The sequence below is a fragment of the Pangasianodon hypophthalmus genome, chromosome 23 (genome assembly GCF_027358585.1).
Source record: "Pangasianodon hypophthalmus isolate fPanHyp1 chromosome 23, fPanHyp1.pri, whole genome shotgun sequence".
Classification (NCBI taxonomy): domain Eukaryota; kingdom Metazoa; phylum Chordata; class Actinopteri; order Siluriformes; family Pangasiidae; genus Pangasianodon; species Pangasianodon hypophthalmus.
Window position 1 is genome coordinate 4,574,113 of NC_069732.1, and position 14,044 is coordinate 4,588,156.

Genomic DNA, 14,044 nt, shown 5'->3' on the forward strand with positions numbered 1-14,044 from the left:
ACACTTACGCATATGCAGCCTAGTCTTATTGCACGATTAATGAAATGTTCGATCAGGGATGAGGAAATAAGGGGGAGGCATCTTTACAGAATACAATCATGTGTAAACAGGGAAAGGTGAGTTATGGCAATAGAAGAAAAGATACAGTAGTAGCTGATACTTGATTGGCACGTGCTGGATGGATTGTTTACAAATCTCAACACTGAGGCTCAGATTCTGCTGAGTATTTTGATCTTAATTTTGTAAAGCCAGGCCAAAACTCCAATCCTAATTCGCAAAAGTAGGTTTCACATTTTATTATACAAATTAGCTCAGTCTTAAGCGGGCAGAGCTAAATGCTTCTTAGGGCTTTTTTGGCAGAACTCAGGGAATCAGGGAATAAAAGAATTCTCATTCAGTTGTATGACATATGGGTAACAAGATATAGGCAAAAACGTAAAACATTGCTCTATAACGCCACTATCAGATGGATCAGACTCATCTCGCATACCTGAGTAGCAGGAGGGAGTACTACCTACTGACCAAGTTTCATGTTTGTACCAGCTATGGGTTGGTCTGCATGGTCTGTCAGTGTTAGGAGAGAAAAATAAGAAGGAAAAATAAAAGATTTTTAATAAAGAAAAATTCTAATGTCCACAACAGGGTTCCAAGTAACTTCTGCTTGACTCCCTAATAAAAAATCTTAACAAAGGTAATAGGTTCCAGCACCTTGGGTGCTTGGACAATTAATAATAATTATAATTATTTTTTAATTAGAGGAAGAAGAAGAAGAAGTAATCCTAACAAAAACAAGATGCTTCCATGTACTTAGTGCTTGGCCCCCTAACTAGACTGTGTAGGGCAATTTCCATCGTTAGCAAACATGCATCGTGTATTTGTGTTCAATGTGAACAGCCAGAGACAGTACAATATGTGATTTTATTCTGTAAAGCACATGAAGAAGAATAAGATCATGTACATAATCGTTGAAGAGAATGGGATCTATTTTGAGTCTGGTTCCTCTCATGGGAACTTCCACTTTTTCATGTCGTCTCGGGGAGTTTTGCCTCACCACCGTCACATCTGGTTACCACTTCGTGACAAAGACAAGTCAAGGTACAAAGACGACAGTCTTCAAGACTCATCCCCGTCCTGGCACCCATGGTGGTGGAACAGTTGGTACCTCTGAGTCTCTGGCAGTCTCCAAACAAAGACTAAAGACCTACCTCTTCTCCAAGGACTTAAATTAGCGCTTAGTTCATCTATCATGCTGTACTAACACTCAAAAGGGATATAGCTTGATGGTATTCTTAGCCTCTGACCTAATGAACTAGCATGAGGTTGTGTTTTTAATGGAGACTACAAAGCACTTATATATGTCTCTCTGGATAAGGGCCCCTGCTAAATGCTGTAAATGTAAATGTCTAGTGTTAAAAGAGTTTTACAAATAAAATTTAATTAGGAATTCAATGGAATTATGCAATAAAACAATGCAGAGAATTTTATAAACTGTTCCAGGTCAGTATATAATATAACTGCATTGCTAAATTAACTTAAAAACTATAAACATTAGCATTGCACAGATAGTATTTGTGGACTACTGTATTTTTCTGATTCCTCCAGTCCGGTAGGTGGCGGTAATGCGCAGTAACGCAGTGTGTCACCCGCCATGAGGCAAGAAAAAGACAGCGAAGAAGAAAGAAGGCGTTTGTTATTGACAGCGCGCGAAAGAAAAATGGCGGAGCTACAAAATGAAAGGTTTGAGCTGTTCGTATTTGAGTCACGTTCATTTTTACACAACAGGTTTTTTTGTTTGTTTGTTTGTTTGTTTTTTACACATTCTAATACGTTTTACTAATTTTAGCACGTTTATTTCGCTGTTATTAAACCTAGCTGTAGGTATTTGCTAGCTTTACTGATGTCTCTAAAATGTCTGCCAGGCCATGTAAATGATTAAACAGGTTATATTAACGGTATTGTAATCACACATCTTTGAAGATAGTTTTGCACACAGCCTTTTAATGTCTTCTGTCTTCCACAGGTGTCAGAGAGACCACGGGCTTGACACGGTATGCCATTAAAATCATCAGTGTTGTACAACTCTGTTCAGGGGAAAGTAGCTAATGTATGCTCAGAAAGTCCCTGCAAGTCGCCGCATGACGTCATATTTAATTAGCATATTAATTGAATTGTAATGATCGTTTGAATATCAATGTCTGTTACATGAAGATTTTCTGAAGACATGTAGAATAGAATAGAGTTTTATCAGAATAGAAAATAATAGATTATAACTTTTTTCTTATAGAAAGATGATCACAACACTAATGAGTTACATATTTACAAATTAATATCATCTGATATTAATATCATCATACGAAGTAGATAGTTACGGATGGCACAACTCACTTTTATTACTGTAGATATCACCAAGGACAGAGTTTAAAATAATGGTGATCAGTGATTGGTCATTGGGAACAATGCTGATCAGTGATTGGTCATTGGGAACGATGGTGATCAGTGATTGGTTGTTGGGAAACAGTGGTAATCAGTGATTGGTGATTCTGAACAAAAAAATCGATGATCACCTATTAGTTGTTATGAACCAACAATGGGGATCAGTGATTGGTCCTCGGGAACAGTAGCGATCAGTGATTGGCCCATAGGAACCTTGGTTCACGAAAGCACAACTCAGTCAGGCTTTACACCCTGGTACCAGCAGCGGTGTGATGTGAGCTGGAGAGCCACATCGAGTGCAGGACGGTTACTGACATCTGCTCAGGATGTCTATAGGTTTGCCTCTAAGCTCTTTTCTGAAATAAAGAAAGGAACTTGTCAACAAAGTCTCCAAGTTTGCAGCACTGAATTACAGCTGTCGGATTGTTTAACTCAGCTCACCAATAAGAGTCGGCTCTTTGGACTCCCGAAAGGCTCACTGCCTTTTTTATCTAACTAAAAAACTTAATTTGTATCCCAATTTTATGTTCATGAGCCTCTAGTTTACATGTTATTGAGATATACTTGCTTTATTCTCTCTTTTTTTCCCCCACTGATCTAGGGTACAGCAGAGGACATTTCACAAGGGACCAAAAGACAATTAGACAGAACCCAGAGTCCAGAACCTCCACCGAAGTCTCCTCGCACTTCATCTCCCCCTGCAGTCGTCGCTCTTTTAGAAGAGAAACAGCCAGAAGACCAAGATTCAGCTCGTGCAGACGTCACACCGAGAGAGACGATGACTGAAGCTTGTGCTGCTCCTGATCTCAGCCCTCGCTCGCGGAGAAAATCCTGGAGGAGGTCGACTAGAGGCAGGGCGTCGCTCCCTGCCCTCCCCAACACCTCCCAGTGTGAGTCCACTTGGTTTGTGTTTCTAGTCTTCACATTAGGCATGCAGAGAGAGAGAGAGAGAGGATTATCTCCGATTGAAAGCTGTCATTGTGGAGACTTTGAAGACAACACCGCTGGCTGATAGTGTAATCTGTAGTGTAATCTTATCTTCTTTACTTTTCACACTGTTCTCTTCAGCTCTGTGTAAATCCATCAGCCTGGACCTGAGTGATGAAGAGAGGCTGGAGAAGCTCATGGAAGCTGCAATGCAGGTGACTTGGACTTGTGTTTTGATTTTAAAAGGTCGCTTGAGGTCACTGTTCTGGATTTAAACGTCATGTCATGATCGTGGCATTAAGTATCATGTATAAGTGTTGGAAGAATATCTCTCTATTCAGCAGAGATGTCTTAAACGATAAAACACAAGACTAATGAGACATGAAATTTTATTCTTCTTATTTTAATTATTAGCATTATTTTATTCTTTATTCATTCTTTATGGCTCCAGTTAAATTATCTTCATCACATCAGTAGAGTAGGACAACAGATTATTATCTTCTGTTGAAAATAAATGAAAAAAGGTTATGTGTTTTGCTTCGTATCCAGTCAGAGACACACTGGACCTTGTTTATTTTTTATTACTTGTTTACTTTTTATTTATTTTTTATATTTTTGTAGACCAAACTGAAATTTGGCCTAAAAATTCAGAACAGATTTATGGCAGTTTCAGTAACACTGATTTTCTTCGTACTCATTTGCGTATGTTAATAAATACCGTAATTCAGCCGTAAATTACCAAGCGTGTTCGCATTTTGCCACGCCCACAAAACACCATAAAATCTTAGAGAGTCGAGATACACCAGTGCTTCCTGCTTTTACAGGGTGCCATTACTTTTATCCTAATTGAATGGCTAGATGTATATGTCTTATTTTATGCATTTATTTTGGAATTGATTTCTTTCAGGTCATTAATGTGAAGCGACTGAGTTTCACAAAATATTCATTAAATCACTGTGTAATGAAATAAATAAGAGGTTTAAAGTTAACAGTGTAATCTGTATAGAAAATCACAGTAACTCATCACCGATTATATGATTTGAAGCCGATCAGTTGCAAATACGAACGTTTGCAACTCAGGAGCAAATATGAACGTTTTTCCGAACTAAGTGGATTTTCATGAGTTCCACGTTCCTTTTGTAAACACGTCTGAAACACTTTTCACAGAAACACGTGACTGCTTGTGAATTCGTTTTGTTATTTAGCAGATGCTTTAATATTGCCTTTGTCCACTCTCTCTTTGTGTGTGTGTGTGTGTGTGTGTGTGTGTGTGTGTGTGTGTGTGTGTGTGTGTGTGTGTGCGCGCGCGTGCGTGTGCGTGCATGCATGCATAGGTTACAGTGAAGAGGCTGCAAAACACACTGTGTACCATCCCTGGTGCTGATTTGGAAGCGTTTCAAGCACAAGGTACTTGGTTGTTTATTCTTAATGATGATTTTATTTAGATGACGAGGTTTCCTGTCATGGTGATTTGTTGCAGTGCGCTTTGAGGGAGAGTATGAAGAACATCAGTGGCATATTCAGTCCTGTCTTTGGTGCCAACTCTGCATTTATTTCAGTTCTTTGGTAAATATTGCAGATGTTCAATAAAGAAAAAACAACTGATTTGACTGATTTGGCACTAGCAAATGTGAATATTGATATAGAGAGTATCATGAGATATATAGTTATACACACACACACACACACACACACACTCTGTATATATAATTTTATTTATTTATTTATTTTTTTTTTTTTTAAACACCGTATCACTACGTACTCTTGCCATACCACAGTCCTGTCAAATTCTCAATGCGGATTGGTAAGAAGGCATTGACTCATTTTCTATAACAGCAGCTCTGACAGTAGTGCAGCTGCAAATCACAGGTTTAATGCCCTCGTTCTGATACATTAGCGTTGTTATGGTAACAGCTTAGACAAGGATTTGAATAGCTAATACTTCATAGAAACGCGTTTATAAAAAAACACGCATAATTTTTGATATGGTTAGGAGACGGTCATGTCACATTTATGGAAGGAGTCTCCAGCGTCAGTCGAAGTTTACATTTTCCACCATGAGAAGGTCTTCAGGACAGACGAGTTAGCGCTTTCTGATATCTCGAATATGATGTGCACCCTTTTTGTTTTTTTTTTTTTGTTTTTTTTTTAAAAAACAGCTGTTCTAACATACCAGGATCTAGCTTGTGTAGCAGACATTCCCAAAACATTAAATGTAACTATAAACTGATGAAAAAAGTACAGTGTGTTGTTCTTTAATACAAAGAGAAATCTAATAATTGGCAAAATGTTATTGGAGAAGAATTAACTTCGGAGTGGTAACAGTGACTCCGCTTTATCACTTCACCCTGTTGTTGATTATTTTTTCTTTAACAGCACATCCCCAAGAGTTTTATTTCATACTTAATTTATTGCCCATGTCCACTTTTGTTGTAGGTTTTCGTAGTTTTTTTTGGTTTGGTTTGGTTTGGGTTTTTTCCCCCACAAACATGGCAATGGAAAGCATTTTATTCAATTTCTTTTTATTTCTTATTTTTATTTTTTCTGTAGTTGACTCCCTGCAGACTGAGTGGGCGAGTATGGCTAAAACCATTAGTGAAGAAAGTCAGCTGGCATTCTCCAGCACCAGCAGGTAATAGTGATGTTAGTAATTATGCATTATGTCAGCATTGTCCTGTTTATAACATTAAAAAAAAGCTTTTTTCTCTTTAATTTTTTTTATTAAACTACTGAAGTACCTGAGAAAAGCCCTTTTTGTTGAAAAGAGTACTGATTTAAATGTTTTGATTCTTTTGATTTAACTGTTTGACTTTGCATCTTTGATGCAAATCCTGCAGTAGATCCAAGAACGCTTAGTATTGGCCCCCACATATACGTAGTTTGTCCAAAGACGTCTCTTGTGTCATCCTTCAAAGTCCTAAATTTTTAAGACATCTGTATGAACCTTGTATCCTTTTGAATCCGCACCCGTATGGATAAACTTAGTGTCCGTTTCTCTCCAGCGATCCTGCTATTCAGAAAGCCATCGAACGTGCAAAAGAGGACCTGAACAGGTAGGAAATTTCTTAAACTGATTACTAGGGATGCACGAGTACTATTGGTACTCGTCAATACTGAATTAAGTAATCTACATAGTATTAAATAATCATTTTATTTAGCTCTGTTGCTGTTTCCCAGGTTTAAATAGTGGCCGAGAAACGCGTACACATGGCTTGTTCTCTATAACGTTTTTTTTGTTTGTTTGTTTTTTTTAAATGAAGTACCTTAGCTAGCTACTTTAGCTACCATGAATCGAGTCGCAGCAGAAAAGAGCGGATTGTGTTTCCTTTCAGAAAAGTGTTTCTGTACAGCTTTAATTAAAGTACATTTTTGTTTTTAATTTCGTTTGACTGCCTCGTTGCCGAAAACTGATAGCTGATCGTCAAGAACAACATACTGGCTAAAAGCTGTCAATTTGTTGAATATTTTTTTTTTATTATTATTATTTAATTTCTCACCTATCCTGTGTTTGCTGCTAATAATGAACTCCACGTGCTGAGTTTTATGTTACTTGTATTATAGGAAGACACTGTAGTTCCTGCTCTTGATATTTTCCCAGAGCACAGTTTGCAGTCTGCTTTGATTCAAGTGGCATCGTTAATCATGAAATACATCGCTGTCTTTTTGCGTCATCTGTTCATTAGTGCGACTACGTACACTAGGCTTACGTCACGTAGTGTATCAGCTGCTGGTAATGGAGCATTTTTTTTTTTTTTTTTTTTGGATATACACTATATTACCAAAAGTATTCGGTCACCCATCCAAATGATCAGAATCAGGTGTCCTAATCACTTGGCCTGGCCACAGGTGTATAAAATCAAGCACTTAGGCATGCAGACTGTTTTTACAAACATTTGTGAAAGAATGGGCCGCTCTCAGGAGCTCAGTGAATTCCAGCGTGGAACTGTCATAGGATGCCACCTGTGCAACAAATCCAGTCGTGAAATTTCCTCGCTCCTAAATATTCCACAGTCAACTGTCAGCTTTATCATAACAAAATGGAAGAGTTTGGGAACAACAGCAACTCAGCCACGAAGTGGTAGGCCACGTAAACTGACGGAGAGGGGTCAGCGGATGCTGAAGCGCATAGTGCAAAGAGGTCCTCGACTTTCTTCACAGTCAATTGCTACAGAGCTCCAAACTTCATGTGACCTTCAGATTAGCCCAAGTACAGTACGCAGAGAGCTTCATGGAATGGATTTCCATGGCCGAGCAGCTGCATCCAAGCCACACATCACCAAGTGCAATGCAAAGCGTCGGATGCAGTGGTGTAAAGCACGCCGCCACTGGACTCTAGAGCAGTGGAGACGCGTTCTCTGGAGTGATGAATCACACTTTTCCATCTGGCAATCTGATGGACGAGTCTGGGTTTGGAGGTTGCCAGGAGAACGGTACATTTCGGACTGCATTGTGCCGAGTGTGAAATTTGGTGGAGGAGGAATTATGGTGTGGGGTTGTTTTTCAGGAGTTGGGCTTGGCCCCTTAGTTCCAGTGAAAGGAACTTTGAATGCTTCAGGATACCAAAACATTTTGGACAATTCCATGCTCCCCACCTTGTGGGAACAGTTTGGAGCGGGCCTCTTCCTCTTCCAACATGACTGTGCACCAGTGCACAAAGCAAGGTCCATAAAGACATGGATGACAGAGTCTGGTGTGGATGAACTTGACTGGCCTGCACAGAGTCCTGACCTGAACCCGATAGAACACCTTTGGGATGAATTAGAGCGGAGACTGAGAGCCAGGCCTTCTCGACCAACATCAGTGTGTGACCTCACCAATGCGCTTTTGGAAGAATGGTCAAAAATTCCTATAAACACACTCCTCAACCTTGTGGACAGCCTTCCCAGAAGAGTTGAAGCTGTAATAGCTGCAAAAGGTGGACCGACATCGTATTGAACCCTATGGGTTAGGAATGGGATGGCAATTAGGTTCATATGTGAGTCAAGGCAGGTGACCGAATACTTTTGGTAATATAGTGTATTTGTTCACATTCTTCCGTAGTCATACAGTTTACACCATAAAATATTTACACAAGTATCTTTAAGTGCATTATGAAATCATAAAAATGACAAAAGTACTGAAAATTCTTTGTCACATTATTAACTGATTTTCTTCAGAAAATGTAACGTAAAACAGTGCACAAAATATCATTACCCAAAATAACACAGTAGTGGTGGTATAAATACACAACTTTCTACCTAAAATACAAAAAAATTCCTATGCTAAAAATAAAATAAAATAAAATAAATAAGTACTTAGCAAAATTATATGAGACCCAGAAGGACATCAATCATTTAAGTTTCATTTATAATTTTAAATGATCACAGAGATATTAACCTTAACTCAGATCTTAGCGAATGATTTTATTAATATTGTGCAATCCAATGTTTAAGGCTGCAGGCTGAGAGTTTGTCCTGGGAGTCGCTCCTAAATAAACATCGCTCCAGAGCGGAGGAGTTGGCCAAGTGAGTGCGAACACACACACACTAATCATATAAAGCAGTTCCCACTTTAATCCTTTTAAATACCCTCCATTTTGTGTTGTGTATCATGTGCAGAAGAGTGGAGGAGGGACAGGAGAGAGGTGTGAAGCTGGACCCGTCCTGCCTCGCTCAGTCCTCTCAGAGCAAACTCATCCTGAATAAACCCGATTACCACGCAGTGCTGCAGAGACAGCAGAGAGTCCTCAACACTATGGAGCTGGTGGTGAGAACACACACTGCGATTGCAATGACACCAGCGTTACAGTCACCTTAAACCTCATAAATCATCCGTTTTATGATGAAATGCCCCTTTTTCTTGAACAGAAGAGGATTCGTGGAATGGAAGGCTTTAGCTGTTCATTTTTTTCCCCACTGCACCATGCTGTTTCGCTGAGAACTAGGACTATTTTTTTCCTTATTATAAGAGTGCAGTAAACCAAGTATAAGATTATTAAACTTATTTCTAGACATCTTTACTGATTTCCGGAAATCTTTACCAATTTCAAGCTTTAAATGTTTTTATTCTACTGGCAGATAATTTTGCTTTTTTCTAGAAAAAAAAACTGCTTAGAATTTGTATCTGCCAATAGAACAAGACTATTTCAAGCTTGAATGAGTAAAAATGTCTAGAAATAGGTTTAATAATCTTAAATTTGGTTTATTATAAACTTAGAATTGGAACTACTAGCTAAATCTGAATATATTCAAGATATTGCCACTTCCTATGATGTCAATTTTTTTTTTTATTGTAGCGCAACACGCAGTGACCTCGCAGTTAAACATATCAGGAGGAAAATAGACACTAGCTAGTCTTGAATAATATTTTAACATATCAACTATGTGAGAACAGAACATGCCATTGCATGCCTAAAAACATTCCCCACTGACTTGATTTTTGTCGAGGACACAATATGCTGCATGAATATCTTTATTAGTAGAGGATGAGGACTGTGGCTACGCAGTCGTCTCCTCCCTGGGAATTCATAACCTTATTCTGTTTCTTGGTCTGCATTAAGGCACTTAACTAGCTAACTAGCCTGCAGTGTTATTACTTTGCGTAAGCTACCACATTTTAGGTTTCCAAGTAACCAAATCAGGGGACTGGGCAGCACACTGGTGCTTTATCTTACCCAGTGGGCTAGCTACAATATTTATGATTTGCCCACCCCTGTGTACATCTTCCTCACAACCAGTACTCTTTGTTAAAAACTACACAAAGCTTTGAGTTTTCCTTTAAAGAGACAGGGCAGTGATGAGCAGCTTAATTCTTGCTGGGGCAAAGTGAGTTTCCAGGCAAGAAAAATGTCAAAGAGACAAAAGCAGACTGTTGTATATCAGGATTGTGAAGGTAATTGGAAAATGATAGTTATTATAGGTCTATATGCTCTTTTAAACATTTCAAAACTGCTCCCATGGAGTTAAAAATCATCTCGGATATAAAAATTGCGATTGGTGTATCAGTGCTTGAACAAATGCTGACTATCCACGTGGTTGTGTTTGTAGTTGGAGTCTCAGTGCATGATGATGAGGGCGCTCCTGTCCTTCCAGGAGGACTCTCAGTCACTGGTGAAGGAGACCAGCGCCCGACTGGGTGAGGAATGCTTTTTGGAGAAAATGTTTGCCTGTTAGAATAAAGCGATAAGCCACCAGAGGGTGTGTGTTACGATGATTTTATCACGGGATGTTCTCAGGCATGAAGAGAAGCCTCAAATGGCTTATTGCTTTTATTACAAGGTGACAAAAAGAATATGATAAAATCCAGTGTTCCAAAAATCACGTAATTTATTATTAATAATATTCACAATAAACAGAAACGTAATAGACTAAGGTTAGTGTATACAATGAAGAGAGAGATGGTTTAAGTGTAATGATTTTAATGGATTAAAACTTAATAGAGGATTAAATTATTGTGATGTGATCACACTGCAAAAAAATGAAACCTTAGCGAGTGAAAATGTCTTGAATGTAGTCGTGTTTATGTAGAACAGAGGTTCCTGAACTAGGGGTCACAACCCCACGTGAGCGGGTCGCTTGAGTTACAAATGAGGTCGTGAAAGAAACTCAAAATCTTCTCTTTTGTTTCATACAGTTATTTTACAAATTAAAATTAGAAATATCCAAGAGGGATTTTGTATGCTAATATTTTTAAGTGTTACTGGAAGTCACATTCAGACAAGCCACGTTTAAATTAATATGGTGCATGTTACTTTAGTCTTTTTTTTGCTGTCCTGACATTCTGCACTAGTGCAGTTCAGCAGATAAAATGGACTCTACCTCCATCTACCTCCACTAAACGAGCTAGAGTTGTGTCTAAAATCGCATACTTTTGTGCTATTCTAGACACTAATACTAACCGGGTTTCATGTTACAGTTAGTGTTTGAATTTTAAAAACACCACGTCTCTTAAAACCTGAGTTATTACTTAAATACTGAAAGCTCTGTTTTGCGTAAAATACCTTCTGGATTTTTTAGATTAGTAAAAAACTTTCAATGTAAGGTCAGAGTTTTCAATTTGAGACTGAGCTCATGACACTAATCACGACGACAGCGGAAAGTTTTAAGAGAGAGTTTGTCAGTGTGTTTAACGTCACTGTGTATAAAATCCCTAAACATTTTACAGTTTGACTTGGAAACTCATTGGACAAGGATCAGTGCAAGGAATATTCCTTTGATTTTTAGTCATGTGTGTTACTGATATAAGAAAATGTTCAAATCTAGGAGTAGTCCTATATTATAAATCTGGAATTAAAGCAAAAATGTAGGCTTGGGGTTGAGGTAAAGTCATAATGTTCAGTTGGAGCTTAAAATGTTCTACTGACAGATACTTTTACTAATTTAATTAAGCATTTAATTTTTTTTTTTTTAGAAAGAAGCAAAAATATCTGCCAACTATATAAGAAAATTTAAAGCTTAAAAATGTCTAGAAATAGGTTTAATAACATTATACTTGCTGTATAATAATCTTGTAATATTGTAGTCTAAATTTTACTATGCTGAAAATATTTCAAGGATTTTACGTGGCTCAGTCAGATTTTAGAATCGAAACTATCCGTTTAACTTATAACTCCTTTTTTTTTTTTTTTTAACCACAGCTCAAAGTGCAGGATTCCAGGATCTCCCATCATCCCCGGTGAAGACGCTCCTAAACCTCCCTCAGTCTGCCACTTCATCTTAGTTGAGGTTCTACAGCATTCTCAATACACCTCAATAGACCTGTCCATTTTACCAGGACAATAAATTCAGTTTAACTGGACAGTGTGACGCGAATATAAATAACGATACACAAAGACCTGACCATAACATTACAGTCTAGTTGTGCTAATTATGCATCAACAAAACACCAGGACCGTTATGGAAAATACATTTAGCATGTAAATAGTTTACGTTATGTTGCTTCTTTAACTATTGTTATTCAGTGATACTCACGATACTCAGAAAAGTGTATCATACTGGTGTTATATCGTGATATCAGTATTGTGTTCTCATATCGCCCAGCTGTAGTCTGTGTTTTGTATCTTTATACACCTTTCTTTTCTCGAGGGGGCCAAAAAAATGTCGTTGGTAAACATGTACATGTTTAAATCTTTAGTTAAATCATTTGAAAGGTGTCACGTTGAGAGCTGAAGGCTTTGCTGTTTAAAATGGAGTGTCATTGCCAGTGTCATCTGTTCCCTAAATGTGTTACATAATTATATACTCATTATAACAGCAGGTAATCATTACCAGAGATAAATTGCAGCAGCATTTCATGAAAACTGTTGGACACTAGATGGCAGTGTGATTCATTTATAACCCAAATAATACAACTCCATATTACATGTGACTTGTTTACCTGAGTTCCATTATTGTTGGTTTTCTCAAACATCAGCTCAAATATTAGTTTTAAGAGAGATGGATATGGAAAGATGTGCACAGATTTTTACTATGAAATGAAATGCTTTGGCTTTACATGTTTTTTTTTTTTTTTTTTTTCTTCTTTTTCTCCCCATCTTTCTTTAAACTACAGGTTCCCAATCCTGGTCCTGGAAAACATGTTTTAGTGTTTTTCTCTGCTCTTAACATTTCAGAAAGGGCTGTTATAAATCATAAATATGCAGGACACTGGGGTGTTCCAGGACCAGGGCTGGAAACCTGTGCTTTGTATTAATTATATCCGACTTAACACTGTTTGATTTGCAGCCCGATTTTGCAGTCACAGACAAAAATCTCACATTGTAAAAGAATTCATGAAATCCAAGGTCTTAGAATGAATAATGTGACATGCTCGATTTAGTGCCATTGCAACTAAAGGCGGCCGACGACAACTTCCTGGCAATGTCGGAAATTTTTTTTTATTAAAATCTCGGAATGTGAGTTCTGCTATGATGATCATCTCAAACCTGCCAATAAGAGGACTGTACAGGTTGATGCAAAACTCACGGTACAGCTACGAATACGGTAGCAGCAATGGCTTAAAACGTAAACGAAACATGCAAATGAAAAAAATCCTTGACCATTTCTATTTACGTGAGCCTGGATCAGCCTGAGTCATGATATAATCTGTAATCACAGGTCTATCGTTAGAGGATCTTCATTGTATAATCTGAGATACAAAACACATGATGACGTTATAGAATTCAGCCGAAGTTAATCTTAAAGTTAATCGTAAATGACCGCAGTGTAAAAAAGGTTTAAGCCAAGTAGAATGGCTATTTTATTTCCCAGCTCTGGTCCTGGAGAATCCCCTGTCCTGCATATTTGTGTTTTCCCTGCTCAACTGAATCAGGTGTGTTAGAGCAGAGAAAGCTAGCAAACATTCAGGACTAGGATTGAGAATCTGTACTTCAGACAGATGTAGTGGGGAAATGGTGGCACAGTGGTTAAGGGGTTAGGGCTGTTGAGCCAAAGGTCATGAGTTCAAATCCCAGCAGCAGCACGGGTTCTTGAACAAGACTTGTAACCCTCCAACTACTCAATTGTATCCTGTCTCGATTGTAAGTCTCTTTGGAAATGAGTAAACAAAGGCTAGTACATGACTGAAAAGAAAAAAAAAAAAAGTTTTCCACTCTTTGATAGCATCCAGTCTTATGTTTAGGTCTATAAGTGTCATGGTGTATTAATGATCTGTGCGGATTTCCTGACTTGTTTCCTGTTCTGTTGAACGCTGCCTTCTAACATTCATA

The 14,044-nt window shown here is 38.1% G+C and overlaps 1 protein-coding gene across 2 annotated transcripts; it reads left to right on the top strand.

The window, feature by feature from the left end:
• The first annotated feature begins 1,505 nt into the window (after positions 1 to 1,505).
• Positions 1,506 to 13,964, top strand: LOC113546190 (DSN1 component of MIS12 kinetochore complex). 2 transcript variants are annotated; one of them, XM_026945952.3, is made up of 11 exons: positions 1,506 to 1,737; positions 2,021 to 2,048; positions 3,035 to 3,323; positions 3,502 to 3,575; positions 4,695 to 4,767; positions 5,911 to 5,992; positions 6,363 to 6,413; positions 8,793 to 8,864; positions 8,958 to 9,105; positions 10,386 to 10,473; positions 11,975 to 13,964. In XM_026945952.3, exons 1-11 carry the CDS (start codon positions 1,649 to 1,651, stop codon positions 12,055 to 12,057), a joined length of 1,077 nt encoding a protein of 358 aa, XP_026801753.2. In that variant the 5' UTR covers positions 1,506 to 1,648; the 3' UTR covers positions 12,058 to 13,964. The 2 variants fall into 2 exon arrangements, with proteins under 2 accessions (XP_026801753.2, XP_034154216.1); XM_034298325.2 differs by having other exon boundaries at positions 1,700 to 1,746.
• Positions 13,965 to 14,044: the final 80 nt, after the last annotated feature.

Coding starts and splice junctions, on each gene's coding strand:
- LOC113546190 (XM_026945952.3), top strand. CDS start 1,649: ATGAGGCAAGAAAAAGACAGCGAAGAAGAAAGAAGGCGTTTGTTATTG. Junction 2,049..3,034: donor GAGACCACGGGCTTGACACG/GTATGCCATTAA, acceptor CCACTGATCTAG/GGTACAGCAGAGGACATTTC. Junction 4,768..5,910: donor GGAAGCGTTTCAAGCACAAG/GTACTTGGTTGT, acceptor TTTTTTCTGTAG/TTGACTCCCTGCAGACTGAG.